This window comes from Bufo gargarizans, chromosome 1 (genome assembly GCF_014858855.1).
Source record: "Bufo gargarizans isolate SCDJY-AF-19 chromosome 1, ASM1485885v1, whole genome shotgun sequence".
In the NCBI taxonomy this organism is placed as follows: Eukaryota; Metazoa; Chordata; class Amphibia; order Anura; family Bufonidae; genus Bufo; species Bufo gargarizans.
Window position 1 is genome coordinate 344,163,684 of NC_058080.1, and position 14,435 is coordinate 344,178,118.

A 14,435-nucleotide genomic window follows, 5' to 3' on the forward strand; every position below is an offset into this window, starting at 1 on the left:
CCTGATTGGAGTCGGGAAGGAATTTTTATTCCCCTAAAGTGAGGAAAATTGGCTTCTACCTCACAGGGGTTTTTTGCCTTCCTCTGGATCAACTTGCAGGATGACAGGTCGAACAGGATGGACAAATGTCTTTTTTCGGCCTTATGTAGTACTATGTATTGAGAACATGGTTGTTGTTCAATAATAAAATTAATCCTCAAAAATACAACTTGCCTAATAATTCTGCACTCCCTGTATATAGTAAAATCCACCGTCACTTGAGTAATATGTCCTCCTGTCTCCCCCAGTAATGTCTCCTAAACTAAAAGCTAAATACTCACACGTGTCCTTTCCCCAGCACTCGCTCACAGATACTACAGGCTGGGATGGCAAGGCAAGCGCGCACATATCACTGCTCTGCATCCCGGCTCAAGTGTGTGATTACATCAAACCCACTTGTGCTGGGATTTTACTACAGCATAGGCCTCAGGCGGTGATCGGTGGCGGGGCAGGTAACTATGCACTTCCATGCCCCACCGCAGTATTTGTAGGTAGTAGTCTTGTCGCCATCTACAAATTCCAAGTCGAATTGCAACCATTTTGGTTGTCATCTGGAGCCTTGTGGCTGCTTTGCCACTGGCTGGCCCCGTCAATCAAAGCAGCCATTGAGGGTTTGGATACAGAAAGGATTGAATTTTGGGTTTAACTAGAGTAATGTGGGGAGATGCCCTCTAGCACCAAAAACCTAATTTCCATATTAAGAAAAAGTAAAACTCGGTAACGGCTGGCAGAGACTTCAGCTATAATTTAAGCTACTTCCTGGTGAAAGTTCTAGTAATTCCAGCAGGCAGGGTGAAGCACCTCCCCATCCTTGGCACTTTGAAAAAGTGCTGAGCTTAAAGTCACAAATTAAGGTGCAAGGTGTGCGCGTCAATGTGTGACTTTTACAGCACAAAAGAGACCTAATACCCTCAGTAAATTGCCCTAATTGTACTACATGTTAGTGATAAATTTGAGTCTACGTTTTACCTTTATTAAAAAGGTAATGGAAATTTTACCTTTATTAAAAAGGTAATGGAAAATTTATGGAAAATTTTTAATTTACTAACTTTCTTTGCACTGATTGCAGTACCTCAAAATAATTCCTTAAAGAGGACATGTCACCACTCCTGACATGTCTGCTGTAATAGCTTAATGCATTCCCCACGTAATAATTCTGGAGAATCTATTCTTATGTTTTGCCATTCCTTTATTATTTGCACTAGAATTTACAAATTAAATGCTACCAGTCTGCAGTAAGGGTCCAGAGGGGTGGTAACAAGTTGGTGGTGTGAACCTGCACAGACTTGCCCTATCCAACCAGGGCTGCTATTTTCAGAATGTACAGGTACACCTCCCAACTTGTTACCACCTCTTTGTACCCTTACTGAAGGCTAATAGCAATTCATTCATAACTTCTATCAGAAATGACAAAAGAATGGTAAACAGAACCAAAGGAATAGATGCTCAAGGGCTGTTATAACATGGGGAATGCATGTAGCTACTAAAATAGGCAAGTCAGGAGAGGTGAAAGGTCCTCTAACATTTCCCATATGTCTACTTTATGTTGGCATTTCCCATAAGGCTAATTTGCTGCCATAATTTTAAAAATATATTTAATTTTAAAGGGATTCTGTCACCTCCCCTAAGCCAAAAAACGATTTTAAAGCAGCCATGAAGCACAGCTTACCTGGATTAGGCTGTGCTCTTTTATCTTGAAATCCGTCCAGCAGTTTCTGCAAAAAACAACTTTGATTGATATGTAAATGTGTCCTGAAGGTGCCCAGAGGGGCGTTTTTTTCTTCTTAGAGAGCCCAGTACCGCCCCTCTTTCAGTGCCCAGTACCGCCCCTCTTTCAGTGCCCAGTACCGCCCCTCTTTCAGTGCCCAGCCCGCCTTCCTTGTACTGCCACAGCCTCTCCTCCCTCTCCTCCCCCTCTGTGGCAGGCTGGGGGCGGTTAGAAAGTACAAGGAAGGCGGGCTGGGCACTGAAAGAGGGGCGGTACTGGGCTCTCTAAGAAGAAAAAAACGCCCCTCTGGGCACCTTCAGGACACATTTACATATCAATCAAAGTTGTTTTTTGCAGAAACTGCTGGACGGATTTCAAGATAAAAGAGCACAGCCTAATCCAGGTAAGCTGTGCTTCATGGCTGCTTTAAAATCGTTTTTTGGCTTAGGGGAGGTGACAGAATCCCTTTAAGCCATTTGAAAAGTTTTCAAGAAAATTCCCAAACAAACTAAGAACTAGTTTACTTCTAAAGTAATTTTGAGGTGCTTACATAATAGAAACTAGCCATACATTTTAGAAACTACAACCCTCACAATTCAAAACAGATTTTTTAGAAACATTAAAACTTAAGGTGTTGGGGGTACAGGTACGTCATGATGTCCTGGTACATCTATATAACAAATTACCTGGTTACAATTGGCAGTTGAGGCATCATAGTCCGTCCCATACTTCGTGGTTTCCTGATTTTTATTTCTAACAAAAATAAAGACTCTGTGTTTTGCTCTACTAAAAGCGTATCCAATCGCTCCAAACTTTCCTGTTCAATTTCAATACGACACAAAGGTGCAACAGCCATGTTCTTCTTTATTTCAAATGGTGCAAATTTCCCACATGACTGGGCAAAGGTCTAAAAATCAGGGAAAAAAATAATTACAAATGAAAGGGAAATGGACAGACATCATACAGTAAGGCTACTTTCACACTTACTGTCGCCGGAACTGCCTGCCGGATCCGGCAACCTGCATGCAAATGGACCTGGAACAGTCTTACAAAATGCATAGCAAGAACGGATCCGTCTCGCCGGATGTCATCTGGAGAAACGGATCGGTTGTATATTTTTTTTTCTTCACATTTTTACTGGTCTGCGCATGCACAGACCAGAAGAAAGGATGCTGCATTTTTAATGCCGGATCCGACACCTGATCAGTAATTTTGGACGGGGATAATACCGCAGCAAGCTGCGGTATTAACTCTGTCCAAAACACCGTTCAGTGACTGAACTGGAGACATCCTGATGCATCCTGAACAGATTTCTCTCCATTCAGAATGCATGGGGATGAAACTAATCAATTATTTTCCAGATTGAGCCCCTATAACAGAACTTCATGTCAGAAAAGAAAAACGCTAGTATGAAAGTACCCTAATTCAGTAAGCAAATCAGGTTTGCCTTAGAAAAAAAAAAAAAACAATCCTGATCAAAAGGCCGGACACCGCCTTCTCCATTAATAATCCTGAAACTCTAAATGTGAAATTTATGGCCAAAAACGAATTCTTGTGGCTCATCTCCAATAAGTACAAAAGTATAATGAAAGCCAGTCACCCAGTCGAGCATGACATCTGCTGTTAGGGGAATCAGGATACCACAATACGCATTAGGTTGACTAATCTTGCTGAATTTAGTTGATTCAGTAGACATTAATCTAATGTGTCTGTGCTTTAAGGCATAAACAAAAGAAAACGTGGCATGTCAACACTGCCGTCAGTGAGAATAGAATGCAGAATTGTGGCTTGAGATCACCTTTTAATAGGTTATATAAAAAATGCTGTATTAGATTATTAGGGATAGTTTGTGAAAGGTGATATATCTGCAATATGTAGCCTAAAAATGGAGTTCAACGATTAGGTAGGTTCACATTTAAATTTTGCAAATCCGGTAGTCTGTTCTGGCAAAGGAATAAACTGCTGAAGTTACCGGATCTGGAGTAGCCAGACCCTGGCTTCCTTTTCACTGCATGCAGCAGTATTTCTCTGGCAGAAAGGTGGCATTTATGCCAGAAACTCTCCAGATTTTATTACAGTGAATAGGCATCTGGTGGTGCCTGGCTATGCCTGATATGGTAAATCCAGTAATCTGTTCCTCTGCCAGAACAGACTCCTGGATTTACAAAACATAAATCCGAACGTCAAGTGTAAGCTCATCTAATGCCAACTGTTAAAATCCTCCTACAATGCCTACAGCTGGTTAAAAGTCACTGCATGCCTATCACTGTGAGCTGCTGCAATGGACAAGTGTAATTTCATTGAACCCCCTTCATCCATAAGGTAGCTAAGGGCTTAGTCACACATGAGTGAATCATGTACTGCCCACACACAGATCTATTGGCTATGATAAATCCTATTAAACCAGGCATACAGCCTGTTAGGGTTGATCAGTTAATAGAATAAGCCCACTAATTGCTGCAAATGAATGTACCATAGCAGCATAATTACTTTTATTTTACACAAATGAGGAAGGAGCACTGAGGGATTGGCCTAGCCTCAAAATAGCGGTAAAAATGATCCAATATCTTACCTTAGGAGTTTGAGATGTTTTTGGTTTCTGTAAAAATCTCGTAATCTCTGCTTTCTCAGCTTTCATGCGCTAGAAATAGAAATTTAGGTTTTTAGGACTTAACACCATAGTTTAACACCTATTCCTTTGAGGATTTATAGGCTGGTGATGTTTAGGCATAGAAGGACCCCCCCCATCACCATATAGCATTAATCCCTTTCACTGCCAGAGGAATTTGGAGATTTTTGTATTTATGGTAGCGCACCCCCAATCCTAATAATAATAAAAAAAATAAAAATTTTTTTATATATATATATAATGGGTGATTAAAACACTTTTATTTCACCATCATTTTGGAGTGCAGTCCGACTTTTTTCGTCTATATATATATATATATATATATATACACACACATACATATATATACACACATATACACAATATATATTATATTTTTTCCTAAAAGCTGCCAACCAGATAATTGCAGTTTCATTTACAGCACCAAAACCAAGATCACAGCACGAAAAATCTTGAGTTATAACACCATGCCAGAACAACATGATACAAATATACCCTAAAATGTTTCTTAGGATTGTTTAGGCATTTTTATTACACTATAGAGTCAGGTCCATATATATCGACACAATTCTAACATTTTTGTCTCCCTACACCACTACAATGGATTTGAAATAAAACTAACAATATGTGCTTTAGGCCCCATGCACACGGCCGTGTTTCACAGCCGTGTGCGGGCCGTGGAACCGCGGCCTGGATCCCTCCTGAGAGCAGGAGCGCACGGCGTCACTGGTTGCTATGACGCCGTGCGCTCCCTGCTGCCGGCACAGTACAGTAATACACTGGTATAGATCATACCAGTGTATTACTGTATAGCGGCCGGCAGCAGGGAGCGCACGGCGTCATAGCAACCAGTGACACCGTGCGCTCCTGCTCTCAGGAGGGATCCAGGCCGCGGTTCCACGGCCCGCACACGGCTGTGAAACACGGCCGTGTGCATGGGGCCTTAACTGCAGACTGTCAGCTTTAATCTGAGGCTATTTACATCCAAATCAGGTGAACGGTGTAGGAATTACAACAGTTTGCATATGAGCCTCCCACTTGTTAAGGGACCAAAGGTAATGGGATAGAATAATAAATTATAAATCAAACTTTCACTTTTTAAATACTTGGTTGCAAATCCTTTGCAGTCAATTACAGCCTGAGGTCTGGAACGCATAGACATCACCAGAAGCTGGGTTTCATCCCTGGTGATGCTCTGCCAGGCCTCTACTGCAACTGTCTTCAGTTCCTGCTTATTCTTGGGGCATTTTCCCTTCAGTTTTGTCTTCAGCAAGTGAAATGCATGCTCAATCGGATTCAGTTCAGGTGATTGCCTTGGCCATTGCATAACATTCCACTTCTTTCCCTTAAACTCTTTGGTTGCTTTTGCAGTATGCTTTGGGTCATTGTCCATCTGCACTGTGAAGCGCCATCCAATGAGTTCTGAAGCATTTGGCTGAATATGAGCAGATAATATTGCCCAAAACACTTCAGAATTCATCCTGCTGCTTTTGTCAGCAGTCACATCAATAAATACAAGAGAACTAGTTTCATTGGGAGCCATACATGCCCACGCCATGACACTACCGCCACCATGCTTCACTGATGAGGTGGTATGCTTAGGATCATGAGCAGTTCCTTTCCTTCTCCATACTTTTCTCTTCCCATCACTCTGATACAAGTTGATCTTGCTCTCATCTGTCCATAGGATGTTGTTCCAGAACTGTGAAAGCTTTTTTTAGAGGTCATTTGGCAAACTCTAATCTGGCCTTCCTGTTTTTGAGGCTCACCAATGGTTTACATCTTGTGGTGAACCCTCTCTGTATTCACTCTGGTGAAGTAGTCTCTTGATTGTTGACTTTGATACACATACACCTACCTCCTAGAGAGTGTTCTTGACCTAGCCAACTGTTGTGAAGGGTGTTTTCACCAGGGAAAGAATTATTTGGTCATCCACCACAGTTGTTTTCCGTGGTCTTCCGGGTCTTTTGGTGTTGCTGAGCTCACCATTGCATTCCTTCTTTTTAAGAATGTTCCAAATAGTTGTTTTGGCCACGCCGAATGTTTTTGCTATCTCTGATTTTTTTTTTTTCCAGCCTAATGATGGCTTGCTTCACTGATAGTGACTGCTCTTTGGATCTCATCTTGAGAGAGTTGACAGCAACAGATTCCAAATGCAAATAGCACACTTGAAATGAACTCTGGTTCTTTTATCTGCTCATTGTAATTGGGATAATGAGGGAATAACACACACCTGGCCATGGAACAGCTGAGAAGCCATTTGTCCCATTACTTTTGGTTCCTTAACCACCTCAGCTCCCCTAGCTTAAACCCCCTTAACCACTACAGGACCGCCGCATGCAGGAACGCATCCTGGCGGCGGCCCTGTTATTCCTCCTGGACACGCCAGCGCATCATCTCACAAGACTTTGGGCAGAGGCGGCCCGCACATTGCTGGCAGGCTGGTGATTTTCAAAAAAAACTAATTAGAAGCCATTTAACACCTTACATTTAAAAATCAAAGGTGTTAAATGGCTTCTGTGCTCCTCTGCTGGTTCTTTTCGTCGGTTGGTCCCAGCAGAGGAGCACAGTTCACAGTGAGTACACCAAACAGTACGCTTAGCCCCCAGATCACCCCCCATCACCCCAAATTAACCCCTTGATCGACCCCTGTCAATCACCTAGTGAAAGAGTAAAAAGTGATCAGAGTAAACTCCCAGCCCACCGCAGTCACTGATTCGCTGATTAGCGTATAGCTAATCAGCATTTGTACTTTTATAGCATCTGTAAGTGATCAGAACTGATTAGATCTATAATAGTATTCGTGTAACCTTAGCTCGCCCTCCAACCAAAACGCAGTGTTTGCCCGATCAGGCCTGATCGGTCGCCCACACGTGCGTTCACCCACGCCCGCCCCAGTGACAAATTTTTATTTATTTTTTATAACTGCATAATCACTTTACAAGCGCTGCGGCGATGAGAAAAATAAAATCAGTTTTTATATTTTTTATCAATAGCAGTGGCATCCGGTACTTCGCTAGTCTCCCATTTGTAAGACAGGCTTGCTATTTTTCTTAGGTTAGTCTCAGGGAATACCCCCTAAATTTAGTTGTCCAAAAGGCAAATAAGGGGTAATCTTCTGAAGAGGCCTACAGGCTTCTGGCCCAGTCGGATGAGGAATGGGAACACTCATCTGACGAATCCAGCTGGTCAGAATATGAACCTGTAGAAAGCAGTGGCAGTCTGACCCAAAGTTCGGACGAGGAGGTTGAGGTCCCTGATAACACCAAGCGTACCCAGCCCGTGTTGCTAGACCACAGGTTGCGCAGGATCCGCTTCAAGGGCAGCAGAGTGGGGCTGGCGCTGTCTGATAACGTGGTGAGGCATACACCAGCAGCGCAGCCCATCCTGGACCTAGTACCAGCACTGCTGTACAACATAGTGTATAGGCAAGCACCAGAAGGGCAGTTGAAGGTGGCACGTGCATTAGTTCCCCCGTCGCAGCCACCACAAAGACAGGCCAGTCTGTAGTACGGGTTGAGACAGCTCAGATCGGAGCGGCACAGTTTTTTTTTTGTTTTTTTTTTAGCCGTTCTTGACTGCGGAGCTGTTGGACTTAGTTGTGGCAGAAACAAATCGATATGCCACACAATTTATAGCCGCCAACCCAGGAAGCTTTTAAGCCCAGTCTTTCCGGTGGAAACCCATCCAAGTTTCCGAAATTAAAACTTTTCTGGGCCTTCTCCTCAACATGGGCCTATCAAAAAAGCATGAATTGCGGTCATATTGGTCCACGAACCCAATTCATCACATGCCCATGTTCTCTGCTGCCATGTCCAGGACACCATTTGAGACCATCCTGCGTTTCCTGCACTTTAGTGACAACAGCACCTCTCGTCCCAGAGGCCACCCAGCTTTTGACCGGCTCCACAAAATTCGGCCCCTCAGACCACTTCAACCAGAAATTTGCAGATTTGTAAACCAGAGCAAAACATCTGCGTAGACGAGTCCCTTATACATTTTACCGGGCGCCTTGGCTTCAAACAATACATCCCACAGGCTATACGCACAAATTTAGTGTCTATGAGGGTAAAGATCATACCCTGGAGCCGGTCGGTTGCCCTGACTACCTGGGGAGCAGTGGGAAGACAGTCTGGGACTTGGTGTCACCCTTATTTGGCAAGGGGTACCATCTTTATGTGGACAATTTTTACACAAGTGTGCCCATCTTCAGGCATTTGTTTTTAGAACAGATTGGCTGCTGTGGCACCGCGTGACCTAGTCGCCGGGGCTTTCCCAAACGGCTCGTTACCACCCGTCCTGCAAGGGGGGAGAGGGCTGCCTTGTGTAACGAAGAACTGCTTGCGGCAAAATGGAGAGACAAGCGTGACGTTTACATGCTCTCCTCCATTCACGCAGACACGACAATCCAAATTGAACGAGCAACCAGTGTCATTGAAAAGCCCCTCTGTGTCCACGACTAATTCGCTCATGGGAGGGGTGGACTTCAATGACCAGATGTTGGCTCCCAATTTACTTTCCCGCTGAACCAGACGCTGGTATAAGAAGGTGTCTGTATATTTGGCTGTATATAATAGTTTTGTTCTCTACAGCAAGGCTGGGAGAACAAGATACTTCCTCAAATTTCAGGAAGAGATCATCGAGAACCTTCTGAATCCAGGAGGTTCCGTGGCCCCAACCACCAGTATAGTGAGCCGTCTACACGAGCGACATTTCCCCAATGTCGTTGCTGGTACCTCAAACCAACCGCCACCCCGGAAAAAATTTTGTGTCTGTAGCAGGAGTGGAATAAGGCGCGACACCCGCTATTTCTGTCCTGACCACCCTGCCCTATGCTTAAGGGAGTGTTTCCAGAAGTACCACACACAGGTACACTTAGCATAGGGATTGCATCTCACAGGACGGGCACACAAGGCTCTTAGGGCCATTTTACTCACAGTTGCTGCAAACCTCTCCTTTCACCTGGGACAAAGTGCATAATGTACTTTGCCACATCTCTGGTAGATTTGCGCTTTGGACATTGTCCCATGGGGAAGGAGAGGTTTGTCCTATAAAAAGGTATAAAAAAATAAAATACCGCCAATGATTTATTCATCCACATCAATTGATGTGAATGGAGAAATCGGGTTTGCCAGGGCATACGAGCTAAGTGGGTATGGATGTTGGGCGGAGCTTTTGTGTCCTGGCAGACGCCTTTTTTTTTTAACCTCTTTTTTTTGGCAGAGATTTTTTCATCCACATTGATCGATGCGAATGAAGAAATCTGTGCCGTTCATTTTTTTTTTCAGACCAGAGGCTGAACAGAAAAAAAAAAAAATCTCATTACCTGTATAAGGAGAATAGCAGAAACTCCTAATGCTGGCCATGCATGTAATGATTGCGGAGACCCTCAAATGCCAGGGCAGTACAAACACCCCACAAATGACCCAATTTTCAAAAGAAGACACCCTAAGGCGTTCATTGATGGGCACAGTGAGTTCATAGAAATTTGTATTTTTTGTGGAAAATGGAGATTGTGGAAAATGATGTTTTTTTTCATTACAAAGTCTAATTTTTCACCAACTTGTGAAAAAAAATAAAAACTTCCATGAACTCACTATGCCCATCACGAAATACCCTGGGGTGTCTTTCCAAAATGGGGTCACATGTGGGGTATTTATACTACCCTGGCATTTTAGGGGTCCTAAAGTGTGAGAAGAAGTCTGGAATCCAAATGTCTAAAAATGCCCTCCAAAAAGGAATTTGTGCCCCTTTGCGCATCTAGGCTGCAAATAAGTGTCACATGTGGTATCGCCGTACTCAGGAGAAGTTGAGCAATGTGTTTTGGGGTGTCTTTTTACATATACCCATGCTGGTTGAGAGAAATCTCTAAAATGACAACAACTTTGTATAAACAAAATGTGAAATGTTGACTTTTAGAGAGATTTCTCTCACCCAGCATGGGTATATGTAAAAATACACCCCAAAACACGTTGCCCTACTTCTGAGTATGGCGATACCACATGTGACACTTTTTTGCAGCCTAGTTGGGCAAAGGGGCACAAATTCTAAAGAACACCTTTACGATTTCACAGGGCATTTTTTACGCATTTGGATTCCAAACTACTTCTCACGCATTAGGGCCCCTAAAATGCCAGGGCAGTATAACTACCCCACAAGTGACCCCATTTTGGAAAGAAGACACCCCATGGTATTTCGTGATGGGCATAGTGAGTTCAAGGAAACTTCTATGAACTCACTATGCCCATCAGCGAATACCTTAGGGCACGGGTGTCAGACCCTTACAGTTCTGGAATGTGTTGGATAACACTGACAGCATTATGTCAGTGTTATCCAACACATTCCAGAACTGTAAGGGTTACATAGCATCATAAATCAGTATAATGCTATGTGACCCAGTCAGCGCTTGCAGGTCAGGCCGGGAGCTGCGATGTGGACAGGCCCCGGGAGGAACGCTCATCTGCAGGGGTGTCAGAAATAAAGGTTGTGCTGTCTGTCTTCTGAGGCTCTGGCCCTGCCTGCAATCTGCACTGCACTTGATAAACTATAATGTCTCCCTGTTGCCCCCAAACAGTATAACGTCTCCTTGTGGCTGCCCCCATACAGTATAACGTCACCTTGGGGCTGCCCTAGTGCCCCATACAGAATAACATCACCAAGCAGCTGCACCCGCACAGTATAACGTCACCCTGTGGCCCCTGCCCCCATACAGTATACAACCGTATACATCCTACAGATACAACCGGCCCTTTGAGGGTGACCAAACTGCTGATGCGGCCCCCGATGAATTTGAGTTTGACACCCCTGCCTTAGGGCATGGATGTCAAACTCATGGCCATCCAGATGTTGCAAAACTACAACTCCCATTATTCCCTGATAGCTGTAGTATGCCCAGGCATGATGGGAGTTGTAGTTTTGCAACAGCTGGAGGGCCACGAGTTTGACATCCCTGCCTTAGGGTGTCTTCTTTCCAAAATGGGGTTATTTGATGGGTGTTTCTACTGTCTGGGCATCGTAGAACCTCAGGAAACATGACAGGTGCTCAGAAAGTCAGAGCTGCTTCAAAATGCGGAAATTCACATTTTTGTACCACAGTTTGCAAACGCTATAACTTTTGAGCAAACCAATAAATATACACTTATTGCATTTTTTTTTTAAAATCAAAGACATGTAGAACAATTAATTTAGATAAAAATTAGGGCTGCACGATATATCGAAAAAATAATCGAATCGCGATAATCGCCAAATGGCAGACTCGAAAATGCTGCGATTATATATGAAGGGGCCCCGCGCACATAACTGGCTTTTTGTGTAAAGTATTTTACTACTGTGTGAAACAAGTTCTCGGACTACTATTGATAAAATAGCCAGCCTCTGTACTCACTATTACGATGAATGCACTGCAGTGAACGGCAGCGAGCAGGCCGGCCGGCGCTCATAGGGCAATGAGGGGGACCAGCATAAGATGCTATATGTGTGTCTTATGCTGGCCCCCCTCATGGCCCTATATGTCATAGCACACATCCCCCCCCATAACAGCGTCCTCCACAGATCCCCCCCCAATAACAGCGGCCTCCACAGATTCCCCCCCCCTCCCCCCCAATAACAGCGTCCTCCACAGACCCCCCCCCCTATAACAACGTCCTCCCAGATCCCCCCCCATAACAGCGTCCTCACAGATCCCCCCCCCCATAACAGCGTCCTCCAGATCCCCCCCCCATAACAGCGTCCTCCACAGATCCCCCCCCCCCCATAACAGCGTCCTCCACAGATTCCCCCCCCCATAACAGCGTCCGCCACAGATCCCCCCCCCCATAACAGCGTCCGCCACAGATCCCCCCCCATAACAGCGTCCGCCACAGATCCCCCCCATAACAGCGTCCTCCACAGATTCCCCCCCATAACAGCGTCCTCCACAGATTCCCCCCCCATAACAGCGTCCTCCACAGACCCCCCCCCCTATAACAGCGTCCTCCAGATCCCCCCCATAAAGCGTCCTCCAGATCCCCCCCCCATAACAGCGTCCTCCAGATCCCCCCCCCCCATAACAGCGTCCTCCAGATTCCCCCCCCATAACAGCGTCCCCACAGATTCCCCCCCATAACAGCGTCCTCCACAGATCCCCCCCCCATAACAGCGTCCTCCACAGACCCCCCCCCCCATAACAGCGTCCTCCAATCCCCCCCCATAACAGCGTCCTCCCAGATCCCCCCCCTATAACAGCGTCCTCCAGACCCCCCCCCATAACAGCGTCCTCCACAGACCCCCCCCTATAACAGCGTCCTCCACAGACCCCCCCCCATAACAGCGTCCTCCACAGATCCCCCCCCATAACAGCGTCCTCCACAGATCCCCCCCCATAACAGCGTCCTCCACAGATCCCCCCCCATAACAGCGTCCTCCACAGATTCCCCCCCCATAACAGCGTCCTCCCAGATCCCCCCCCCCAATAACAGCGTCCTCCACAGATCCCCCCCCCCAATAACAGCGTCCTCCACAGATCCCCCCCCCCCCCAATAACAGCGTCCTCCACAGATCCCCCCCCCCCCCATAACAGCGTCCTCCACAGATCCCCCCCCCATAACAGCATCCTCCACAGATCCCCCCCCCCCCAATAACAGCGTCCTCCACAGACCCCCCCCCATAACAGCGTCCTCCACAGATCCCCCCCCATAACAGCGTCCTCCACAGATCCCCCCCCCCCCCCATAACAGCGTCCTCCACAGATCCTCCCCCCCCATAACAGCGTCCTCCAATGATCCCTCATAACTATGTCATACCAAGCCGCGTCAGCGGCTCATATGGGAAAAACCAAGCAAATGGACCTCTAGCACAATTCCCTTAAAATATTGCATCGCATATCGTTATCACAATTTTTAGGGCACTTATCGCAATCGCACAAAATTCCCATATCGTGCAGCCCTAATAAAAATGTAAAATTTTTAAAATGAAACTACAACTGAAAGTGAAAAAAAATGTTTTCGGCAAATTTCGATTAATAACAAAAAAATGTAAAAATGTCAGCAGCAATGAAATACCACCAAATGAAAGCTCTATTAGTGAGAAGAAAAGGAGGTAAAAATCACTTGGGTGGTAAGTTGTATGACCGAGCAATAAACCGTGAAAGTAGTGTAGTGCAGTGCAGAATAGTAAAAAGTGGTCTGGTCATTAAGGTTGTTTAACCAACTCAGCCCCCCTAGCTTAAACACCCTTAATGACCAGACCACTTTTTACTATTCTGCACTACACTACTTTCACGGTTTATTGCTCGGTCATACAACTTACCACCCAAGTGAATTAACCTCCTTTTCTTCTCACTAATAGAGCTTTCATTTGGTGGTATTTCACTGCTGCTGACATTTTTAAATTTTTCTGATATTAATCGAAATTGACTGAAATCTTTGCAAAAAACGTCATTTTTCACTTTCGGTTGTAAAATATTTCAATTAAAACTACATTTCTATATAAATTTTTTTTTAAATGTATTGTTCTTCATGTCTGATGAAAAAAAAATTATGCAATAATAATTTATTGGTTTGGGTAAAAGTTATAGCGTTTACAAACTATGGTGCAAAAATGTGAATTTCCGCATTTTGAAGCAGCTCTGACTTTCTGAGCACCTGTTTTCTGAGGTTCTACAATGCCCAGACAGTAGAAAAACCCCACAAATAACCCCATTTCGATAAGTAGACACCCTAAGGTATTCGCTGATGGGCATAGTGAGTTCATGGAAGTTTTTATTTTTTGTCACAAGTTAGCGGAAATTTTTATTTATTTTTTTAAAGTCTCATATTCCACTAATTTGTGACAAAAATATATATTTTTTTACATGAACTAACCATACCCCTCACGGAATACCTTGGGGTGTCTTTACAAAATGGGGTCACATGTCGGGTAGTTATACTGCCCTGGCATTTAAGGGGACCTAAAGCGTGAGAAGTAGTTTGGAATCCAAATTCGTAAAAATACCCTGTGAAATCCTTAAAGTACTCATTGGAAATTAGGGCCCCTTTGCGCGTCTTGGCAGCAAAAAAGTGTCACACGTGGCATCTCCGCACT

The 14,435-nt window shown here is 44.8% G+C and overlaps 1 protein-coding gene across 1 annotated transcript in view; it reads right to left on the minus strand.

Moving 5' to 3' along the window:
• CHAF1A (chromatin assembly factor 1 subunit A) overlaps positions 1-14,435 on the minus strand; it is a 251,216-nt gene that overhangs the window by 131,545 nt on the left and 105,236 nt on the right. Inside the window, exons 6-7 of the mRNA XM_044306655.1 lie at positions 4,320-4,388; positions 2,434-2,654 (exon numbers count right to left, since the gene is read on the minus strand). Coding sequence (XP_044162590.1) covers positions 2,434-2,654; positions 4,320-4,388 — 290 coding nt within the window. The remainder of the gene's footprint in view (positions 1-2,433; positions 2,655-4,319; positions 4,389-14,435) is intronic.